Here is a 16,014-nt window from a genome sequence, read left to right on the forward strand (position 1 = left end):
TGTTTCTAACTTCTAGATGTGGTTACAGTTTGCCTGAAGTTCCTTCCTTGTTTGGCAGTCAGTGATGTTGGGGTGGAAACTTTCCAGTGTTTTTATTTCATGTTACTGATGAGCTTACACAGTGAATGGATGCTATTTGCAATTAATAAGGAAGCTTGGCAGTTTTCAAAGCCATAAACATCAACTGGGGGACTGAAGGTTGAAGATTCTGGAATAGGATTATTCACACACATGCACAGAGAGGCCTATGATATGTCCATGGGTTATTTTGAAGTGTGAATTGCCCATTATTATTTTTAGCCATCTGGAATGACCCAGGTTTTCTTCTGGGATGAAAAGTCCTGAGTGACTTGCCTGTGGTTGTATTGGCAATTGTTGGCAGGGAGGGAATTTGTATGTCACAGGGTCCTACGTGGAAATGAAGCTAGGGGTCAGACACAGTGCTAAGGCACCCCACAGTGTCAGCTTCCTACCTGGCTAATGTATACATTTTGGGATGGGCCAAGTAATTTCAAGGTGAAAAGCCTCAGTCCATAGGTGGTGTAGTACTATAGAAGATTTCTGGTAGCAGACTCCACCACTAGGAGGCAGAGTGTGAATATCTGGTTGCTTTACACTACACTCTAGTCTTAGCCAAGTCCTGCTATATAACCTGCTATTCCAAAGCCAGAAGGGTTAGAAAATTGCTACCCTGAGCTGAATGAGAAAATGAAAGCCATATGCAAGAGTAGATGATACAGCCCCCCCCATTTATATAGGGGTCACATTCTGGACCCCTGTGGGCATCAGTGAAGTCACATTAAGTGGGGAGCACCCACTAGAAACACTCTAAATGCCTATTTCCTCCTGCTGTTTCCAGTGCAGACCAAAATATCTAGAGTTGAAGTTCTGACACCTGCTGGAGGATGCACAGGAAAGCAGGGAGAGAGTTGTAACTGACCACAAATAAATGGCTTAAAATTTGTGCATGCCCTGACTACAACTGGTTTCATTCAAAGGTCATCTGAGAGATTATTTCAGAAGTTGTTATCTCAGGGTTTTTCCCCTGCTGTTGACCCAATTTGTATAAAAGAGTCCTGCTTTGTCATTCCTCCTTGGCTTATTTCTATCTGACTTTATCTTTTTATGAAATTGGGGACTCCAGATTTTGGACATAACAGCCCAGCTGCTGTCTACATCAGTAGTCTTCCAACAACTTCAGATACAGGATCTGCTATTAAATCCACCTGTAATGTTCAAAATGTTTTGCATATTTGCATTTTGAAGGTGATGTTGGATTGTATCTGGACAAGTTTCTTCCTAAGGCTGATGGATTTCCACTTCACTGTAACACTTCCACTGTAACAATTTCCAGATGGGTTTATCTTTAAAAACTTTAAAGACTAACAAGACTAACCTATGTCTGCCTAGTTGTGTTGCCTTCCAACAAAAGGGTGCAGAGTTTCAAGTGGAGATGGCAGCAGCCTTGGCAGAGGATTGAGAAAGAGGCAAGAAGCAGCAGCAAGCCTACATTATGGCAACATCTAGTGGTAATTTAAATTTAGTAATTGAGTCCTCCCCCACCCCCCTTTACCGTAATGCGTTTAATTTGCCTTTAGAAATTAACCTGGCGGGCTTACAACTCACCAAGATGACTACCACCAGGGCTTTGGTGCGGCTTGATGGAGTGCCAGATTGGGAAGGCTCTGGGAACTTTACCTTCCTCTCCCCACAAGGAAATAGTGTGGTGGACTATATTCTGGTCCCCACTAAGTTGCTTCCCTACGTGGCTGAGTTCCACATAGGTGATCCTATGCTAAGTGAGACTATCCCCCTCCAGTGTAAACTTGTCTTTCCATCGAGAGTGCAAGAACATACAGACTGATGGGCCCCAATTCTAGCGGAACTGTTCACTGGTGGATAGTACTGGAATTATGCCTAACTCATGGCAGAAATCTATAATTATTTCAATCTTCAAAAAGCTGCCATCCAACTATCAACCAGTAAGCTTATTGTCAAATATTGGGTTCCCCACATCCATTCAGTATATATTATTGATAAAACAATTGTAGATAAATTCTGGTAGTATAATTAGAGCTGGGAGGAGGGGTTCAAACCTGGCGTCCAAAGGCAGGCCTCTCTAAAACCACAGAATTGTAGAGAGGCGGAAGGGATCTTGAGGGTCATCTAGGCCAACCCCCTGCAATGCAGGAATCTCGGCTAAAGCATGCATGACATTCTGACCACCTCAGAAGCAGCCTTATCTTACACTGCATTTCTTTGATTCAAATTGCCCCCCTTCCCCCAACCTTCTCTACTTTTTAATTAGAAAATAATTGGCAATGGGTGACTTTTGATGTGGTGCTGGGGCAGCTCATTGGGACCAGTCTTGTTAGGGCATAGATTTATTAATTTTGTGGCTGCATGAGACAGCTTTGATACATGCACAAATATTAACTTTAAGCTTATATAGGTATAGGAAAACATGATCATAGGGACCACCTCTAGGCTTGTTTTTAGTATTACATCTCTGTATTATGCTGGACATAAGTAATTTATTTAGAAGTATTTTAACCATTACAGTGGAACCTCTACTTATAACCATAATCTGTTCCAGAAGTCCGGTCATAACTAGAAATGTACATAAGTAGAGGCACACTTTTCCATAGAAAGTAATGGGAAAGTGAATCGATCCATTCTAGACTATGAAAAGCACCCCCTAAAACAGCAGTTTAACACTGATTTTACTGTCTTAACGAGACCATAGATCCATAAAATGAAGGCAATAATGCACTGTACTATAAAATAAATAAGACAGTATTGTACATGGGGAAAAAATAACTTTTTCCCCCTTACGTGCACTGAGGGTGGGTGGGCTTACCTGGCTACAAGGGTCAGTAAAGAGCTGATTCACTTCGGCCAGGGTCACTTTTTTTTTCTTGCCAGGCCAGGTTATTCTCTGGACTTCCTCAGGTTAGTTCCTCGGTGGGGTTTGGGACTGCAGTGCGCCCTGCTGTGCCTCTTGCAGGCAGCACCTATTCCACAGCTTCGGGGATGGGATGGGGGTCCTCTCCTAGGGGCGGAGCAAGCGGGACTGGGGACAGCCGCCCCAGGTACCGCCCTGGGGGGGTGACACTCAGGGTGGTGCTCTGCCCCCGCGATCGGCGCTGCCGGCGCACGGCAACTTTTAAGGCTGCAGCGTGTGAACAGCAGCACAGTGTCTGCCGCCCCAGGCGGCAAAGCAGCTCACGACGTCCCTGCCCTCTCCCCAGCAGCGGAGGCCCCAGCGCTGCCCTGCAGCCGGCCTGGCAAGCTCTGGGCTGCTGGCAAGGCCTCTGTTTGTATCTAGAGGAAAGTTCATAAGTCAAAGCACCTACTGAAGGTCGTAACTGGAATTGTACGTACGGTAAGTAGAGCCGTACGTAAGTTGAGGTTCCACTGTATTGGCCTCCAAAGTCACCTACGGACTCATTGTTAAAACCGTGTTTATGGAAGACAATCTTACTCGGCTATGAGTGTTTGCCAAAGAAGAATTTTAACTACCGTATAACTCCAGTTACAGGTGGGTAGCCGTGTTGGTCTGCCATAGTCAAAACAAAATAAAAAATTCTTTCCAGTAGCACCTTAGAGACAAACTAAGTTTGTTCTTGGTATGAACTTTCGTGTGCATGCATGGTATCTGAAGTGTGCATGCACATGAAAGCTCATACCAAGAACAAACTTAGTTGGTCTCTAAGGTGCTACTGGAAAGAATTTTTTTATTTTGTGTTAACTATAACTGTCAGCTTTCTGGAACAAAAAATGGGTACAAAGAGTCAAAGAACATTATGTACTTGGCCGTCAAAGCAGTTTCATGAAAAGTAGATTGAAATTATTTTTTCCTGCTCCTCCCAGTCACATTCTCAGCATATTTTTTCTGCTTCTCCCTCCTTCCAACTCCCCCCGCCAACTACTTGGTTTTTTTCAGGACAACCTTACGAAACCAGACCTATAATTAATTGCCCTTTTCATATTGACAAAAGTACTAAAACTGCAACTAAAGTCCTGAAATACTTTGTGTTTTGTCTTCGCAATTCCTATCAGTTGTACTGAAAATTTCTCACATAGTCCCTGTGCCTCATCGGATAAGTCCAAATGAAAGTAAGGATCAGACTTTGCTTCTGATTTTTGCATCATGTATACTTTGGACAATCTTCACATACTCCATATTGCCCTTAGTTGTGCAGAGTGCTGTACACTGTTGCCAGAGTTGAAGCAAGATTTAACTCAATGTGAAATAGGGATGGCATCTTGTTCTGAACCTCAGGCAGGAAATTTTATTGGGCTGGTCCTGGAGTCCAGTAGTGGGTCCAATGGTCAAGAAGGTGGTTTCTGCAGGAGGGAAACGAGGGGCTCATCAACTTGGGAAGGTAGCCCATGCAGGACAAGGAAAACTGATCCTAAACCTCGGCTGCCTTGTGGGATATCATCTTTGGGAGAATAAAAAGCAGAGGAGTACCGGTAAATCCCACACAAATCCGGAGTGGAGCCCCTAAGCCGATTGGGGCACCTTGCTCTGCTATCCTTTGGGGGCCTTGTCCTCTGGGCAGCCCCGGACCTCCAGCCACCCTGCCCAGGCTTCTTCCCCAGGGAGGTCACTTTGGTGCTGCTAAGGCAGCAGTTTGACTTCACCCCCGGAGGCGCGCTGTCTCGAGGCAGAGGGTGACTGACAACCATTAGGTTGGTGGCTATCACTGCCTCCTGGGGGAATTAACTATGAATAAGACTAAGTTCCTCCCTGTGTCTTTAAGAGGCTCCTTGGTTGCTAACAAATGGCGAGTCTTGAGGAAAGGCAGGGAATAAACGCTGCAAACAAAAACCCACCCGCGGGAAAATACGTTAGGACTGAGCAAAATGTCACGAATTCTCGGCAAGGCTTTCCAGTTCTGCGTAACTTTGCACCCGGGCAAGAGGTTGCCCAAAGCAGGAGATGGGGAAAACCAAAGAAACCGAGAAGCTGCGAGCAGCGACTAAGAGGCCTGCGGCGGGTCGTGAGTCAGCTTTTCTTTCCGCCTCCGCTCGAGGGGCGGAGAAGGGGCGGAACCGCGAGCCGAGGAAAAGCGCCGCGCGAGCCCGGAGCCGCCAGTTCCTGCGCAGCGGCCAAGTGGAAACAACGTCGCCGAGCAGCGGATCTGCGGAGACCCAGCGAGCGAGCGAGCGAGCGAGCGATGGCTTCTTTGCGGTGGCTGGTGGTGTGCAGCGCCCTCTTGCTCAGCGCTGCGCCGGGCCAGCAGCAGCGCCTGGTGGGGGGCCTGCAGGACGCGTCCGCGGACGAGGACGGGGCGCGGCGGGCGCTGCAGTTCGCCATGACCGAGTACAACCGAGGCAGCAACGACAAGTACGCCAGCCGCGTGGCCGAGGTCGTCCGGGTCAGGAAGCAAGTAAGTAAGATGCTGCCTCCATCGGTAGATCTCGGGAGGGGGGGTCGTGGGTTCGAGCGAGCCCCACGTTGGGCAAGAGATGCCTGCGTTGCAAGGGGTTGGACTAGATGACCCTGGGGACCTTTCCGCCTCTGCGAGGGCCCTCCGGGACTGGTGCAGGCAGGGCCAGCGGCCGGGCGGAGTCCAGCCAAAGTCCGGGCGGGATACTCCCCAAATAAGCAGCCCGATCATGAAACATCTTTATTGGGCACGGAATGCCACCGCGTTGCGCTGAGCTTGCTTTCTCGGGCACTTGACTTGGCAGCCTGAACGGCAGATATGAACCCGAATGTATTTTCTTACACACACGGTATAGTTTTTGATATCTGATATTCACGGGTCAGGCAGCTAAGGACGGGTCCCCCTCTCTCAAGGCAAGGCCTATGGAGCGGAGTTTTCTCTTTCCCTGGGAATAGGCAGTGTGCGGGGCCAGGGCTAGAGGAGCCCCCAGGAAGAATCGCGGCCACATGGGAAGCTGCCTGAAGACTTATCCAGCAGCTAGGTCTAGAGCTGGAGAAGGGAAGCTGCAGGACTCTTCTCTGGAGGATCCTCTCCCCACCTCCCCCCCTTTCGCTCCTGTGTTTTTAACAGCAGCTTGCTGCACATAAATATTCTGAATGTTTATAAGTGCACATGGGTCTAAACTTGTGCGTTAAAGGCACAAGTGCAGGACCAAGGCAAAGAGTTGGCAACCCGACCTGTGAGTAGAACAGAACAGCTGGCTTGTTACCATGCAGTGGGGGCCAGCTCCAGCTTGACTCCCCCCCCCCCGCAGGATTCCAGGCCAGGAAAGCAGTCCTTGGACAGGAGGGAGGCAGGGGGGAGGTCAGTCTCTCCTGTTTACATAGTCAGCAGCCAAGATTATGGCTGCTTGTTGTTGACTGGAACAGCCTTGACCTAACTAGAACATGTTGTTTTTTTAATGTTTGTATGCAATTGATTTAAAAGAATAAAGGTCAAATTTCCTAGTTGCCTAGATCCAGGTTTGGGGCAACTATATTCTTGCTGAGTGAGCCCCAGCAGACTTAAAATCACAAAACATGAAGCAAAATAAAGCATGGAAATATTGGCTGTTAGACCTTCAAAATATCTGCTTATAAGTTTCTTCCAAAGTTCCCCTTACTTCCCCTTAGCCCACACATTTAGTAAGTTTAAAGTGTTTTGTTTTCAAACGGGCGTACCCAGGATCAAAACTAAGGGGGGGGGGGAGCCATGGTCGTTCAGGTTGTGACATTTCAGCACGGAAAGGCGAATGAAACCAAAATTTTAGGAAAATTATATATAATTATAGCAGTGCTTTATTACTGTAGTTATTACAATTATTTGCTTGAATTTTTTTTAAAATTTTTATTCTAGTTACATGTCTTATACCAGGGGTGGCCAACTCCCAAGAGACTGTGATCTACTTTCAGAATTAAAATCTGCACCCGTTTTTTGGGGATCAGCTCAAAGTTGTTGACCTTTTTTGGGGACTAGACCTTCTGAAATAATTGTTTTAAAAATATGAAGATTAAGATTACTTCAACTTCCTAAGCATCTAGGTATGCTTGCCTAAGGAAGAATGCTTTTAGCAGGTGCCCGAAAAGAGTCTAGCAAAGGCACGTGCTTTGCTGCAATAGGCGGGGAGTTCCAAAGTGCAGGTGCTGTCACAGTAAACAATATAGTACAGATATTATGTGGAGCCTGTAGTAGTGCTTGAAACTACTGGAGGGGAGGTTTTATTTATTTATTTATTCAGCTCCACTGAATTGAAATTTCAGCCAGGTATGTCCAAAGTCCATTTCGGGGACCTAATTCGGCCCACCAGTTGGTTAAATCCAACCCCTGTGGCAGTTTGGGGTAAATTCCTTTAAAAACCTCAACAACTTCAACCCTAGAAAAGGTTAACAACTTTGGTCGGCCCTTTGGTCAGCCCTCACGGCCCTTCACTTCATCAAATCTGGCCCTCTTTGGAAAAAGTTTGGACACCACTGGCTTACACCATACTAAATTTGTTAGCCTTTTAAGGTAACTCTTATTTAAAGCAGGCCCCTACCCACGCCCAAAAAATACTGTTGGTCTCACAAACAGCAGCACATTCCACCTCAAAACAAAATATTAAACAGTAAAAAAATTACAACTCCTGTTAGGATAATTAAACCAATCTTACACATAGATTTTATGGGCCAATTTATTCACACAGGCTTTTCCTATGAGGTTTTGACAATTTGAGAACTCAAGCAGTGAAATTGCTAGGAACCATAATATAAGTTTCACAGGTGCAGTATGCACAGATGTTGGTCACATAAGTTGGCATCTCTTCATATATTCCTTTACTTCTCAACCACTTTATAAGAATCTGAAAGCAAGGAGACATAGCAACTCACACCTCTTCCATGCAGCAGCATATCAGAACACTAACACTTTATGACTAAATAGCTTATAATTTACTTTAATTACTTGCAAGCAAGTGTTAACCATTAAGTGGCAAGATGTATTATTCTGAAATGCAAAGAAGTGAGTTGTTTCAAAAGCACAGGAAAACATCACTGCTTATTTATACTCCAAAACAAAATAAAACAAAAAATTCCTTCCAGTAGCATACTATAAGGGTCTGTTGACTTCTGTTTCAGTGTATCTGAAGAAGTGTGCATGCACACAAAAGCTCATACCAAGAACAAACTTAGTTGGTCTCTAAGGTGCTACTGGAAGGAATTTTTTATTTTATTTTGTTTTGACTATTGCAGACCAACACGGCTACCTACCTGTATTTATACTCCAGTCATCAATCCAGCAATAGAAAGTACATCAACACACAAGCACACCGAACCATGTGTGTTTGTTTACTACCAGTTAGGTAGACTTTGTTTAGTTTTAATTTAGATTTGAAAAATCATCCAAACACTTTTCTTAGGGGTTAAAAAAAGGCGGCGGGGGGTGGGGTTAAAGGCAATGGGCAAGGGGGTAAAGTCACTCACAAAAAGATTGCTGTGGATCAAAACAGCAGCACAAAGAAAGCTCCAGTCTTCCCTTCCAGAGATCATACAACCATGGAGGGTGAGGGCGAGGGGGAAGGGCAGGAGTCAGTTTTAGCGACCAGGACCATCAACTGGGATTAGGCGTTAATAGGTCACAGAGTAGCCTGCTTCTTATCAAGCAGTCTAAGGTGGGTGAAAACTTCTGGCGACTGATAAGGAAGCTTGGGGGGGGGGAATCAGGGAGATCTCACACTTCCCTCTTTGCTCAGTCTCAGCGAACAAGCACTCAGCAATGGTAGATGACTGATCATTTTTGCTTCTGGGAGGGGCAGCTTGCTTCTAGGGGGGGCAGCTGCCCCCTCCTGCCCCTGCCTCGGTACGCCCATGTTTTCAAACTCTTCAAAGTTCAGTTTCATGTGCTTTTCCATGCAGCAGAAAAAAGGTAGGCAGTTTAACTTAGTTTCAAAATTGCTAAATGTTTCAAAATTATTTGTATGGAAACACAGAGAAGGCTTGCTAAAGCCATGTGGTCTGGACTTGGAACGATCAGTCCTGATGTCCTTTTGGGTTGGATTCATATGGTGAAAGAGAATAAATAAAGGCTTTGGTAACCCTTGATAAGGGGGGTTGACCTAGTTATGTTTGGCAGGACTGCCTACTCTGTGGTCTGAATCCCTTCATGCACTCACTAGAACTAAGCATTTGGTTATGTGAGGCTGATATTTATCCCACAGGACAAAGAGTGCTTCCCTGGTTCCTTTCCTCCAATGTTGCTTAATTCACATATGCTGTTTACAGTTTTTGGGTGTAATTCGGCAGGAAGCTGAGCTGTTGCAAGTGCCGTTGAAAATTTCAGCAAATTGGGGCTGCAAAATGTCACATGAATTGGTCTTTCTTCCATCTTTACACTGGTAGCAGATGTGTAATGTGTGTCCAGATGCATTCTGTTAACCAGAACTGTACTGAGTTAAGAACATAAGGAGAGTCTGCTGGATCAGGCCAGTGGCCCATCTGGTCCAGCCAGGTGCCCCAAAGGGGAGCCCGCAAGCAGGAGCAGGGTGAAAGAGCAACTGGCATTCAGTGGAAGTTCTGCCACTTCTGCACAGCTGTGTCCTTTGATGCAGTTTGATTGACAGCTGGTTGGTTGCCATGACAATTGACAGCACTGTCAAAATAAAAGGAAGATGTTGGCCTGAGACATCAGTATCCTGCATGAGCCAGGCCTCTTTGCATTTCCTATTGCTATTCATGTCTGTCTGGTCAGTACTGTAATCTTTAGGGCTCAGCCAGCAGTTTCTCTTCCCCCAAGCTTGACTTCCTCTTCTCTTTTTAACTAAAAGATGTAAACATTTCCTGAAATTTAAGGAAGTAGCTTTCTCTAATTTGTTTCATCTTGAAACAAGTGGTGGTATCCTGATTTTCTAGGGTTCAAGTCAGCTATGCAAACATGCAATATAGCTACCTAGGCTGGCATGATTCTGTGGGGGAATTAAAAAATTGAATCCCTGTGGACCCACATGTGTGGGTAAACAACAAAATTTTGAATCTAGGTTGGGTGCCTAGATTCAAAATGCAGGTCTAGAATATAGGTTGTTAGACCCTTCTTATCCCTTTTACAATGCTTCCCTCTTTCTACTCCTGTTGCAAGGAACAGACCACATAAGGCTAAGCAAGTTTAAAATGCTTTACTTACAGGGTCAGACTTCAAACATCTGATACCTTCATTGTTCCATGCAGCTGCAAGGAGAATATAGGCAGAATATATTGGGTAGAAAAATCAGAATATAGTTCCAAACACATGCTCCAAGCTTGGGAGCAACCTTAGCCACTTCCTCCCTGGTGTCTTGGAGGGAGAGAGAGAAGGTAGAAGAAGAAGCGTCATTTGCTCATGGAGGTAAGAGGGTATGACCTAGCTGAGTCTATGAATCTTAACCCTGTGGTCTTAACTCCTTCATGCACTAACTAACACCCATGCATACTTATGTTTGACTGCAATTTCCCTCAGATTCAAGGGTTGCCATTCCTTGCAGACAGCACCCCAGAACCTGGCTTTTCTTGCTACTTTCAGCATAAAATGTGCAGAATCATGTGAACTCCAGAATCATCAAGAAACCTAATGACTGAACTATTGAGTTGGCTTGGCTCAGTTCTCCCATCCTTGTGTAGGGCATTAAAAAGACATTAAATCAATCCCCAAATGCACTCCAAATCTCTAAGGAGCTTGAATTTTATGTAGTTTATAGAGTAGCATTTTCTCACGGGTGGTCTTAATGCAGTCCAGTCCCTCCAAAATTTGTCCTGTTTTTCTTAAAACCATCTATGCCAGTGGCTGTCACCACATCTTGTGACAGTGACTTGCATTAACCAAAGCCTATTAACAAGAAGGGGATGCATTCAGCATGCTTTGCCCTCTGATCAGGGAGATGTGTCGCCTTAAGGTCTGCTGTGGGTTGGATATTGTCTGTGTGTAGGGGTGGGGGTCACTATTATCTTCTCTTTTCCCCTTGCAAAGCAGGGGGGAGCCTGAAGCCATGCAGCTCCATAAAGGCCTGCATTTGGACCTGCTGGTGTCAACACCGGCTCTCCTCTTGTTCTTTGATGTTATAGTAATGCCAGTTGTCGGCTCTTTGACATAAAGAAATAGCCCAAATGGCAGATTTATAGCTCCTCTCTAAATGGAAAGGCTAAGCACATGCGGCTCCTGTGTCCCTCTCACTGTTTTCCAGGGGGGCAGCCTTGGACAATGTTCACAAATGAATCCCAGCCTGTCTTTTGTGAATAGAAAAAGCCATCGGGTCTCGTGCAATACTGTATATTGAATATTCTCTCTAGTAAAGGAGCCATTTCCCACATCTTACAGATTGTCTCTGGAGTCAATTATTTTTTCGATGTTAAAGTTGGGCGAACAACTTGTCTGAAGTCAGTAGCCGAGGTTGAGAACTGTGCGTTCCATGAAGCACCAGAGCTGGCAAAGGTATGTAGCAGAAACAAGGACATTGCTTAACAGTGCTAAATATAATAATTGGCAGTAAAAATGTCCCTCATTATGAAGGTACTTGTGCAGCACTATTTTGAACTTGGAAGTGAATGGCAGTGCTCGGGGATATCCTTGTGGTGGGAACTAAATCTGAGGAACCTAGTTTCTTGGGGGAAATACATTTTCACTCTCAACAGTCTGCTTGACTGGAGTATATTTACCCCATAAAGCTCAGTGCGCAAGACATGTAAAACTTTGCCTTCTTTCTCCTAGTTCCATTCTGGATTGTGTTGTTTTGGGGATCAGTTCTGATAATGTTTTACTTAGATGTTCAGTTCTAAGTTATGGGCATGAATGGTGTACCAGGAAATTCGCTTGCTGAAGCCACCTTATAATGAACTGGAGCTGTGCAAGACCTCCAGAAAATATCTGTGGGGCTGATAAAGGGCCCTGTGAGGCCAGTCGAGACATGATCTTAACTGTGTCTTTGCATTTTGTGTGCTGTTTTTTTAAAAACAAATGTAAGTGGGGGTGGGGTTGATAATGCAATCAGAGCAGGCAGATACTAAGGAAGGGGGAACTTTCCTCCCTTGATGTAGTCCTATGCAATATTCTTCTGAAGCAGCAATGGAGGTATTTTTCTACAAAGCAAATATTGGCTTTGGGAAGCATTTTATCAGGATGGCAGCTGGATGGGGGAGAAGGACTCTAATCCCATTAATGATTAGCCCCACTCCAGTCTGAAACATCTGCACATTGGATGCAAAGACACACTAAAGTAGTTTAGCCTTGAGAGTTAAGGAGTTGCCTAAGGCTTCCCATAAACCTTCTTGGCTAAGTAAAGATTTGAATGTGGGTTTCTCTTCTCCACCACTTCAGAGCCTGATCCCTGTAGCCCAGTCCTCTGTGCAACCCATTTACGTGCAGAGGATTCACCTAAATATGAGGACTGAAGTGCAGCCTGCTCTCTGGTTTGGTGCAAGGGGTCTGTCTGCGGAGTAGAGGAATGGTTTTCTTGTGTCCTCACACCACAAGAAACATCTTGCATCCATTCATTATAGCAACTAGAGCACAAAGAATTGCTAAAATTGGTTGATAAAGAAAAGAAAATCTTTAGCAACCATCAACAAATGACTCAGGAGCCAAAAAGAGTAAAACGTCTGGGTTTTCCAGCTGCCTCTGTTCAACACACAAAGAAGCCCTTGTGTTTTCTGTTTGGGGGTGCTGTTGCCTAGTCAAATAACTCAAAACAGTTGCTTGGTGACTTGGAAGACTTCTAGCTGAGCACAGCACAAAAAGCCTTCTGTCCTTAACTAGTTCAAGTTCCCTTTTCAGTAGTTTTGCAGCATCAGCAGTGCCTGTCTGTTGTTTGTTATGTTAACACTTCAACTATCTAAACTTTGTTGTACAAGTTCTCCTCCCCCCCCCAAAAATGTGAACATGGAAGTGAATGGTTGCTTAAAAAGAAGGAAAGAAAGGCAGTGCCTGGGGATATCCTTGTGGTGGGGTAGAGCAACAGGATCTCCATGAGCTGAAGTGAAGTCTCTCTGAAAGGCAGTTTTCAGTCTTCTGGCATGACAAGCAAGTCAACTTCGGATGGGATGATGCAGCTGCAGCCTTCGTTCCCTGTGCCCCCACAGGAGCCTTTCTACTTTTCCTCAGATGGAGGAATGATTGGCATTTCTTCTGACTAGGAAAATGTACTTGGGATCATGGTTGTGGGAAAGAAAAATCTTCAGTCAGGTGCCCTTCTCTGGTGGGAAACTTCAGGGGGTCATCTTGCTATAGTTTAGCTCCATTCCAGAATTCCCAAGAAACTGGGGGTGCCAATAAGGAGCTGAGCCTATACAGATAAGGACCCATTAAGTGACGTAGGACAAGTCATTGGGCTACATGGCCTGGAGGACAGCTGAAGAGAAAGAAATTGTATCTGACCCCCCCCCCCCCAGTGCCATTCTGGGCTTCCCATTGACTCTTCCCTCTAGGAGAAAATGATAGCCATTCAAACTTATGGCAACAGTATAGGTACTCATGGCATGAGGTTGTCTCTTTGATGAAGAGACCATGAGAGTGGGTCTGTCCATTTGGGTCCTGTGAGTATCTCTCAAGGAGGGCAGACCTTCTCTTCACTTGCCTTGCTTGTTGTAACACTGGGCATTTTTATTGTTTGCATCGTCCACCTTACCCCGCAGCCAAAGGGGTCAGCTTATGCTCACACATTTGCATGTACTGTTGTTTACTATGTACATTTACTATGCTTGTGTACTGCATAACGAGTTAAGAGTGAAGCAGACTCGCATTACAACACCTATTGTCTCAAAACTCGTTGTAGAACTGTGGATAAATGAGTGTACAAGCAGCATTGCTGTCAGTAGCAGATCTGTCCTGTTGGGGACCTGCATGTATGAAGATTAATGGAAAGAGCTCAATGAATGCTGTTGGTGTTTGGGGTGGGGAGGGTGTCTCTTTTGGTGCACAGCAGGGGATATGTTGTATCCCTAATGATTGAAAACACAGAAACAGTGCATGTCCCTCTGCTAAACAGAGACATGAATTCATGTTTCACAGAGGGACTACTAAAGAGGGCACGTGTAGAACTTCTGTGCTAACACAGGATGCAATGCACTGGAAAAGTCCCCTATGCAATCCCCCTGTATTACAGTAAAGATTGTGCAGCAGTATTTTCCAGTGTTTCGTGCCCATGCAATCTACGCCACGTCATAGGCGGCTGTAAAACAAGGAGCACAACACAGACCAAGTTAACATTTAATTCCCTTTAAGGGACTACAGGTGCAATCTTGTACACCCTTACTTAGAAGTAAGTCTCATCAAACCCAATAAAAATTTACTGCTCAGCACACAAACAGAAGCACTTCACTTTAGCTGGGCCATGTCCAACATAAGGATGTTCATTTGGGGTTGGGGAGGGAACTATCACTAGGATGCTTGTAACATTCAGATTAACTTTTAATTAGTAATGTTCTGATTTACTATGGGTGCAGTTCATATTAGTCATATTAATGGGTTTTTTTCTCTCTCACTCCCTGCTTGTAGCACGTGACTTGCCAGTTTCAGGTGTATTCTGTTCCTTGGACAAACCACATCTCCCTGAAGAGAAACAATTGCACCTAAACACCTGTTTGCTTCATCATGGCTGTTCTGGTGGTGTTCTCCAGATTCAAGAAGAGCAATAATCCAGATGTATTCTCAAGCAAATATTACTAACTCAGTAATTCTGACATACAGTACACTTATAGGATGCAAGCAAATCATGTAGTTTTCCTTTTAAATGTATTTTCTAAACTTTTTCTTTGTGATTTATCATTAGGTTTGTAGTCAGTGTTTTCATGCTGGATTTAGTATAAAAAATAAAAACATACCTTGTCAGAGACTGAGGTTTTTAAAAGATCTGTGTCCCATGTACTGTATATTCATTGCGAAGAATAAAGTACCATTATTCAGTACTGGCTCATGTGATTACTAACAGTGAAAACCCCCACAAATCATAGCTTTTGTCATATTTTCTGAAAGTCTGTTCAGGCCCTACTCTTGCCACCAGTCGATCAGCACTATTCAAGACCACCTGACTGGATTGTGGTGCCTTTGGAGATTAGAGTTTTCAGCCTTAGGAATTGCACACCCAGCAGTTTGGCCAGGTTGGTTCTTTGGATGCCAGAATGAAATAATACGCAGGGCCATGCTAAGCATCTTTGCATTAAATTAAAGCCCACTGAGTTCTAGAGTCTTAGGGACTATGCACACACCTCAGCTTCAAGTGGATTGCAAACCTCTTGTACCTTCATTAATTCCCCCTCATCCATTTGAGGTTTTCCTTCAGCTACTACTGTCTGACACTTTATCTCCCCCCCCCCAAAAAAAAATCTGGAGTTGTTCTGTCCTCTGGAAATCTGAAAAGGAGATCAGCACCATGGTGGGCATACAAGTGAAACTCAAAAAATTAGAATATCGTGGAAAAGTCCATTTATGTAAGCAATTGTTTTCATTAGCTACTGGAGTTTAATATATGAGATAGACTCATGACATGCAAAGCGAGATATGTCAAGCCTTTGCTTGTTATAATTGTGCTGATTATGACGTGCAGCTGATGAAAACCCCAAAGTTGAAATTGTTAATTTGGGGTTCTCATCAGCTGTACACCACAATCATAATTATAACAAATAGAGGCTTGACATATCTCGCTTTGCATGTCATGAGTCTATCTCATATATTAGTTTCACCTTTTAAGTAGAATTACTGAAAGAAATGAACCTTTCCACGATATTCTAATTTTTCAAGATCCACCTGTAGTAGGAAATAGCATTTCATGGGTGTGGACAGAAAATCTGGGCCTGAAAACATTGCAGCTTTGCAGATAGAAATATTCCCTTCCCCTGTGCACTGTTAAGAGAGGTAAGAGGTTGTCTTGACCCCCCAAAGAGCCAGCTGGGTGTGTGTGCAGGGGGACAAGGGGGGAGCCCCTTTGCAAAAGCCAAAGTCATTGTTGGGCTGGCAGGGCAGGTGAATGCCATGTGATATTTGAATACAATTCCATTTGGATATGAGCTGCCACGGGAGAAAACAATTAGGGGAAATATGGATTTTGTGGGTCCTTTCCAATAAGGTTGCCGACTGAAAGCACACC

The 16,014-nt window shown here is 44.7% G+C and overlaps 1 protein-coding gene across 1 annotated transcript; it reads left to right on the forward strand.

The window, feature by feature from the left end:
• Positions 1-5,170: 5,170 nt before the first annotated feature.
• LOC117049439 (cystatin-2-like) lies at positions 5,171-14,717 on the forward strand. The gene is made up of 3 exons (XM_033154110.1): positions 5,171-5,399; positions 11,256-11,369; positions 14,427-14,717. The coding sequence occupies exons 1-3, from the start codon at positions 5,187-5,189 to the stop codon at positions 14,502-14,504; spliced, it is 405 nt and encodes a 134-aa protein (XP_033010001.1). The 5' UTR covers positions 5,171-5,186; the 3' UTR covers positions 14,505-14,717.
• The last annotated feature ends 1,297 nt before the right edge of the window (positions 14,718-16,014 follow it).

The sequence above is a fragment of the Lacerta agilis genome, chromosome 7 (genome assembly GCF_009819535.1).
Source record: "Lacerta agilis isolate rLacAgi1 chromosome 7, rLacAgi1.pri, whole genome shotgun sequence".
Classification (NCBI taxonomy): Eukaryota; Metazoa; Chordata; class Lepidosauria; order Squamata; family Lacertidae; genus Lacerta; species Lacerta agilis.

Coding starts and splice junctions, on each gene's coding strand:
- LOC117049439 (XM_033154110.1), top strand. CDS start 5,187: ATGGCTTCTTTGCGGTGGCTGGTGGTGTGCAGCGCCCTCTTGCTCAGC. Junction 5,400..11,255: donor TCGTCCGGGTCAGGAAGCAA/GTAAGTAAGATG, acceptor CACATCTTACAG/ATTGTCTCTGGAGTCAATTA. Junction 11,370..14,426: donor AAGCACCAGAGCTGGCAAAG/GTATGTAGCAGA, acceptor CCCTGCTTGTAG/CACGTGACTTGCCAGTTTCA.